The sequence below is a fragment of the Rhincodon typus genome, chromosome 8 (assembly GCF_021869965.1).
Source record: "Rhincodon typus isolate 14 chromosome 8, sRhiTyp1.1, whole genome shotgun sequence".
In the NCBI taxonomy this organism is placed as follows: Eukaryota; Metazoa; Chordata; class Chondrichthyes; order Orectolobiformes; family Rhincodontidae; genus Rhincodon; species Rhincodon typus.
The window spans coordinates 38600998-38609137 of NC_063339.1; the positions used below are offsets into that span (position 1 = coordinate 38600998).

Here is an 8140-nt window from a genome sequence, read left to right on the forward strand (position 1 = left end):
TTCACGATGATCCCCTCCCCTGCTCATTCGAGTCTACCTGACTAGCTCTGGTGTGTTGGCCGTATTCACCACCTTCTTAGGGCCTCCATCGTTACTGCTGCTTTGGACATCTTGCATTTCCAGCAATTGTCACCACCCTCGATGGAGCTGCTGAGACTGAAGAGGAGATGTTCCTCTAATTGACCAGTAAATCAGACACTTCATCTTCAAAAGCATGGGCATCGTGGCAGCGGGCAGAAAGCTACTGGATAGGCATTTAATTCTATCGGCATCCTGGATGTGGACATAGCAGAGTTGCCACCGGTATCATAATTAGTGAATGGGGCCATCGTTACAGTCATTAATGCCCGAAATTGCTTTATAGGCAACAAGGTATTTTTGAGGTATAGTTACTGTTGTAATATAGGAAGATCAGTGGCTAACTTATGCTCAGCAAACAGCTTAAAACAAAAGCAGGGAGGCAGGGAGGTTGTTTCCACTAGCAGGTGAAACTCGGACTTGAGGGCATCACCTCAAAATAAAGGGAAGCAGATGTAGGACTGAGGTCAGGAGGAACTTCTTCACCCAAAGGGTTGTGAATCTGTGGAATTCCCTGCCCAGTGAAGCGGTTGAAGCTTCCTCGCTGAATGTGTTTAAGGCAAGGCTAGATAAATTTTTGAACAGTAAAGGAATTAAGGGTTATGGTGAGTGGGCAGGTAAGTGGAGCTGAGTCTCAAAAAGATCAGCCATGATCTTATTAAATGGCGGGGCAGGCTCGAGGGGCCGGATGGCCTACTCCTGCTCCTGGTTCTTATGTTCTTAAAACAATGGAAGTAACTAGGCAATCTGTGTGATGCTGAACTGGAGAAAAATATTGGCAAACTGGGGTTAATTCCTTTGTTCATCTTGGAAATAATGTCATGGGGCACATTCTCACTTTTTGTCTCTTGGAGGTGCCAATGGATTTTCCACAATCTTGGCATTCAAGGGGCCAGTGCTGCAATACAACCCTGTCTCCACAATGAAGAAGAAAGCATTGATGCCTCAGAGGAAGAGCTGGTAAATCTGTCTCCTGCAGCTTCCACCAGCTCAAATACTGACCCTTCAGTGGTATTCTAGTTAGAGCCTGGAGCACCTGCTGGTGAACCCATCACTGCTACATCTCAATAGCTGACCGTGTAAGTAATACACCACATCACTAGCAGCCAGAGGATAGCCAGAAATCAATCGCCTTCCCACCCCAAGCAGAGAGGACCCCATGGTGTCAGCTATTCATGACTTCATCGACCTGCTCAAACAGACACAGGAGCAGCAGACAGATTTTCCAGGGTCACTTGGCAAGTTGACACAAAGGTTGCAGGAATGCAGCAGCGAGCTCTGGACCCTGCTATCTCTCAGATATACAAGTATCAGGCTGCCTGTATGGACAGGTTGGTGGATGCCATGGAGAGACAGGTCCAGCAGAATTGGCAGGAAATGCACACAGACCTGCACTCCATTTTTCTGGCTACTGGGGTTCAGCACCAGCAGCAAGGTGACAAGGGTACAGCTGACCCTGAAAAAAAATGAAAGATTTGAAGTGACATGCAAAAGAAGCAAGGATGATGTGAGAACGAACTTTTTTCACGCAGTAAGTCTTTTGGGTATGGAATGCACTGCCTGGAAATTTAGTGGAGGCATGTTCATTTGAGGCATTCAAGAAAGCATTAGATGGTTATTTGGATAGAAATAGTGAGCAGGAGAAAAGGCAGGAAATTTGCACAAGGTAATAAAACCAGTGCAGGCTTGGGCTGAATTGGCTCCTTCTGCACAGTAATAATTTGGTGATTCTTACATACTGCATAGCCTCAACTTGACTATTACAAGCATCTCTGCATCCCAATGTTCTCACACCAATTACCTAACTAATTCCTCTAGCTTCCCTCCCCCAGTGGTGGCAACTAGCAACTACCTCAGCAGCACAACTGTCACAGCTGGCCATGGCCCACAGCTTTGAGTGATTTAGCTGGAGAGCTCTGAACAACGAGTGACCAGACCCCTGAACGATTTCTGTACATTTCCTCCACTATGTTTCTATGACTTTCCTGACTGTTTATGCTGCATCTAAGAGCTAACCATATCCCAATCTCCCACTGTATGTGCATCGACCCCCTGACTCTGACCTCTCTGAGCAGACAACTGACGGTGCCCAAGTCCTGGACTGATACTGGAGATTGCCTTTGACTTACTGTGCTGGAACCTGCTAACTGAAAGATGTGGACTTAAATCAAGACTTTGAAACATGGCAGTTTGCTTGAAGCACATGTGGTGACTTTGGCACATACATAGCTGACATGGCACAGCTGTAGCAGTAACATAGCATAGTGCTGTGCAGCACCATGCCCACTTCCTTGACTCATAACTGCTGACAACTGTGTAAAATTGCCTGGCTTTGTATCAGTGCTAAAAGGCAAGTGAAGACAGTCATACTGCAAGCCTGTAAGGTTCAGCTGAGGGAGCAAAGCATCAAAAGGTAAGGTAAGGCTGGGATACTGTGAGCATACAAGTCGACACAAGTTGAAAGAGTGCTGAGAGTTCAGGATGAGCAAGCTGAGATGCTCCTGGTCCAATCCAGGAGCTGAGTGTCTGTCCCTGTAATACAACATACCCATGTAGCAGCATTGCAATAATGTCCATTTGCTTCAAAGTGCAGCTTTGAAGTGCTGTCAGATACTGTTAATGGATAGGAGACGTGCTGTAATGATATGGAGAGGCTGTTATGTGCTGGATGCAAATACCCGTGGGTATGGGTATATGTGGGTGCTGCCCATAGAATAGTCCTGAGAGGTTGGTGTCAAGATGGAGGGCTGATGGAAAAAGTAGTGAGCTGGAGTCACCCGCTAGCCACTTTGACTTTCATGTCAGTAATTCTGGTTTCTATTCAGTCTCGTTTCTATCTTGTAGATGGAAAAATAGCAATCTGCATATTGATAAGAGTGATAATGGGTGATAATCCATGCTAATAGACCTGTCAGTGCTCACTATGAAGAATCATGTCTCGATGCCCAGGACTTGACTGGAAACTGTGACATTTTGGCTTCAAAGTTTATCAACATCTCACTCAAGTTTCGCAAATTTCTCATCATAGCTAATATTGTTCCGCCCAAAGTGATTATTCCATAATTAGTGGAATGTAACAAGTTATGTCCCCTAGGATCAGGCTCCAGTTCCATATGGCCCAGCATTGCTCCTTTTGCACATACTCAGTAGCCATACGCAGAGTAAAGGTACAGTTCCATTTATGTCACATCTCCTCTTGGTTCTTTGTACCCCTTATGATCACTAACATTTAACCATAAATACTTAAAACATTTATTCCACCTCCCCCCAGTTGCCCTCTCCTCATGCCACCCCAATCAGTCTTTTGTGCCTAAGGGATTAATCTCCAAGTGTTCTCAGTTCTTAGAGGACATGTAGGATTTATGAGCTCTTGTGCCTTTCCCTGGGAGGGCCAACAAATTGATGGACTAGAAGGACAGTTTCTGACCATGGATGATCTTTGGACTGTGACATGCACAAAGACTGGAATATAGCAACAGTGAAGAGCAACCAAGGAATAACTACTTTGAATGAATAAACTCCAGATCTCACACGATCATAGCCTCTTGAAAAGGAAGGGTAAAGGAAGTGAAATTTTCAGTCTATATTCTACTTGCTTTGCGCTCTGCTCTAGGGATGAAGAATGAAGGGCACTCTGAAGACAACATTGAGGGTGAAAAGAAAAGTTATGGTACTTTAAATTACAGGGCTACTTGAAAGTACAGTGTTTATCCATACGCAATATCTGTCAACAAGGAAAAATTAAAGGTTCTCTTTAGCCCTCTACTGTTTCTTTTTTAAACATTAGGTTAATGGTTATTAGCTGTAGCAGAGAGCTTTCTTCAGCTAGTCATTCACCTTAATCCTGAAGTTCTGAATTCTTCAGTAAAAAGAGGGTTTTTTTTTATTACAAGAACAAGGTCCTTCTGTTGTCAGAACTGAGTGAGAACATTAGTTGTCTGTGCATTGGTTGGTAGTACTGAACTTAAATAATGCTTAAAAAAAAGACAGATTTTGTTGAAGCTTTTCATCTTACATTCACCAGAAAAGTTCACAAGAATACCAAGGTAAAGGGAAAACAGTCTTTTACACTATGTCAGAAGAAAGTGCTGATCGATTTGTAAGTTGAGCTACAGATCAGCCAAGCTTCATTGGAATTACAGAACTGGCTCAAAGGTTGAATAACTTATTCCTGTTTCAATGTGTATTTATTCCTTATTGTTGGGAAGAACAGTGGTGGATTAAATATTTAAAGACAACCTAATGTTATAAAATATTGATGTATCAAGTTAGCTGTGCTTCACTGTATTTAATGAGTAATTATCCATAATCATGGAAAACGAGGACATTTTCTTTGCAATATTTTGCAGTTTTAAATACATTTTTACCTCCTATTTGAATTTTAGTTCCCAACAATGAATAATATAGTTAATCCTTTAAGTTCCAACAAAGACAAGCTGCACAAAGGTGGCTTGAATTTGATTGTGGTTAGAAGTTGGAGGGATTTTGGAGGAATATCAGAAATGCTTTTTTTATATAATGGGTAGTGTTAATCTAGAACTCTGAAAGTCACAAGAGAGAGATAAATAAGTTCTGTTAGGAAATTACAGGCTATGAAGAAAGGGAGGAACTAGGCAAAATTTACACATATTTTCTGACTGAATTACAGAGTAGGCTTAAAAGAATGAAGAGCTATTCCTCCTTCTGTGTAACCAACATTGGAGAGCTTAAATGCAGGAAATACCCCAGGCTAAAAGTAACATTCGCAAAAGGATCCTGAAATTTTACTTTATGCCATTCTGGAAGAGATGTTGATACCTAGAGCATTTAATTGTTATTTGACCTTACCTGGCTTAGGAAGCTGATGACACTTGATACCATAGGTTTGCTGAGGTTGTATAAAGAAACCAGCAGTGTTCTTTAGAACTGGAAGTCAACCAGCAGAGTGCAATTTCTGTGTGACATGAACTCTACTATCTAACAGAAGCATTATCCCTAAAGACATAATAGGACATCCACTTTCTAGGTACAGAGCTGATTCAACTTCCAATACAGATCCATGAATCAACCAGCCTAATCAGGGAACCACTGTGGCATTGGAAGATTTACACAACAAAAAGGGAAATTATATTACACCATCCAGATGATGTGAAAATCATGTGCAATCATTTAACTGAGAACATTTTAAGAGCTTTCCTTTGCATGATGAATGGTGTTTGTGTACTGGGACACAATGTTTCTGGTGAAAATGGCTGCCATTTTCTGTATTTGGAGGTGGGCAGCATCTTCTGGGTGAACAGAAAAAGAAACTGAGAAGTAAATTTCTGAGGCCATTGCTTTATAGAAAATTCTCTGGTCTCATGAACTAACTGAATGCAGCTGCAGAATCTCATCTATGTGACAATTTTTCATGTATAAGTCTACAGTGAGTGTCAGCAAACTATTTAATCATGGTCAGTGAATCATAAGTCAGGATTTGAACATTAGCTGATTTTTCCACTCTGTATTGTAGCTGTCCTCACTGAGGTTAATTAACCCAACAAAAAAATAAAGTCCACATCATTCTCATTATATATGCACCTTTATAGATCTACCAAATATTTAATAAAAACATCCCTGGACAAATGGGAAAGATTTCCTAAATATTGTTTACTCTAGTGTCAAAATTGCTGTTACTCCACAAATAAAATTATTCAATTTAATGTCACATTTAAATTCATTTTCTACAATGAGGCTAGACATCAAGGGCCACTAAACTACTAAAACTGAACAACATCAACTGCAGAAAAATGAGCTATTTTGTGTAAGTTCTGATATTTGCCACTTATGCATTGTAGAATGTTATTTATCTCTTCTGTTTGTAATGCTTTTCACTTAACTTTTATTTTAGGATATTACTATGAATGATGTCATATGAACACACAAATGCATTTGTCTAAAATTTGTCTCTACTATTTAACAGGCATGAGAATTGAACAGGGTCTAAAAGAGGCTTCTGATTCACTATGGCCTGATGTGCACTACTACCCAAGAATCATTAACCATTTACAATAAACCGATTGATGCCTCCATTAAAACAACAGGGAAGCTAACATCTGTCACAATGACTTACAGACTGTGCTCTCCTTTCATCTCATGCTAGATTTTTGCTGATGTTAGCAAACACAGCTATTTTTTACACAATAGAACTTGCAAGTTCATAACTGGAACAAGATTCTAACAGCATCTGAGGAAAACTCATCTTTAAAACCAGAACATCTTTCCCACATTTTCACCACATTTCAATACTTAGAATCATCTAAATATTGAATATTGCACTGCCTGTGATGCACTACTAGGTTTATTTCCTTCACAAGGAAGAATTCATGGCAGCATTCATAAATCATTAACTTTTCACAGCTCTGAATTAAATATGCCAGTGTGTGGTTTATTACATCCTGTATAACATCCTCCTTTACATATTGGGTAATGTGGGAGACAAAATTTATTGCAGTCATGAATAATAGGATCATCCTCATGGAATACATTTGGCATTCCTTTATTCTCAAAGAAGAAGGAAGAAAGTAATAAAGTGGGTGTTGGAGTTTTTTCTGTAACTTGGGTGCTATACCATAGATACCCTACTACCGGAGATGCAGCAATGGATCAGGAGATTGAACGTAAAGGTTTTAGAATTATGTAATACTTCTCACATCCTGAGGATGTTGCAATGCACTTGCCAGACAGTGAATGACATTTGAAGTATTTGTCAGTTTTGATTTTTGAGGCAACCATGGCAACAAAATTATGTATGGCAGGGACCGACAAGAGCAAGACAAATACATGAGTAATTCATCCATTTGCTGCTGCTAACTGAGGGCTATGGGCTATGGGGAAGGCACAGGGCAATGGGATAAGTTTCGAAATTTTCTAACAAATGTTCTCGCATAGACACAAGTCGCCAAAGAAGTTTCTTTTTGCATTCTAAAAGATTATGGCAGAAATTTTACAGGAATCTGAGGAAGGCTGGTGTGAGATTTGCGGCAGAATCGGATGACAAGTTCAGCAAGACTCGTGTTAATGTCAGCAGCACGTCGCTCTGTCTTCGATACCCTAGCAAAGTGGAAAGGCAATTTCTTGCTGACCGGCAGTGAGCTGCCAAAAAAGGAAGATTATAGCTTGTTAAACACCTAATTAATTAATGCAGCATGCACAGACAGTAAATCAGAGTTAATGGTTTGAGTCCAGTGCCCCTTCAGCTTCATTAATGTTCAGCTTCCTATCTTACCAAACATGCTCAGCACCTAACTCTTGTGAGGAAGGGGCACCTAGTGTGTTTGAGGTTCCCCTGTTGCCATGCCTTTGGACCTGGGGACCAATGGCTGGGCGGATGGAGTTCAGGTGTGTGTGCTTCTCCAACGCCTGAGGGTATTAGGCCTGGCTCTCCATGGAGGGAGACAATCACTTGATCCTCTGCACTGTTGCAGCTTCTAGGCAACAAGAGTCATTGCCTCCCCCACCTCCCTGTCTGCTGCTGCTGTTCATCTCTGTACATATGGTTGAATTTCCTGTTTGTGACATACAGGGTCCTCTCCTGCCTGGGCCTGAGCAGAGGCCTGGTCTCAGGCAGAACTCCGAGTGCCAGTGGCTTGGGGTATTTTCTCCTCAGCCAGCTGCAGAGCTGCCACTGTGAGATTGCTCACCAGATTGTGGGCTCACACTTTCTAAACCTAATATTCTCATCGTTGTGTCAGTGTCTGAGCTGGTGGAGGGTGAAGGGGGAAGACATGCTGATTCTTCTTCTGAGGCCTCAGTGCTCTCATCCTCAGAGGTCAATGTGGTTGCTTCTGGGGGAGACACCCATTACCCTGTGGAACAGGTTGATGTCCTGCTAGTACCTGCGAGACAGAAGAGAGAGAACGTATCACAACTAGTGGTTAGAAGGGGTGTACAATGAATGACACTGAAAGCGGGGTTAATGTGAGACTTACAGTGGAATGAAAGGTAGTATTTGCCTATATGTTGGGATATGAATGTCTCAGCATCCCCACAGGAGAGCATCCCCTCTTTCCTCCTGCAAGGACCTGGGTCCCTCTGCTCATAG

At 41.8% G+C, this 8140-nt stretch overlaps 1 protein-coding gene across 1 annotated transcript in view; it reads left to right on the forward strand.

Moving 5' to 3' along the window:
* The window catches only part of LOC125483711 (inverted formin-2-like), a 30410-nt gene extending 23220 nt beyond the window's left edge, over window positions 1-7190 (forward strand). Inside the window, exon 9 of the mRNA XM_048600102.1 lies at window positions 7049-7190. Within this exon, the coding sequence (XP_048456059.1) occupies window positions 7049-7190 (142 nt within the window). The remainder of the gene's footprint in view (window positions 1-7048) is intronic.
* The last annotated feature ends 950 nt before the right edge of the window (window positions 7191-8140 follow it).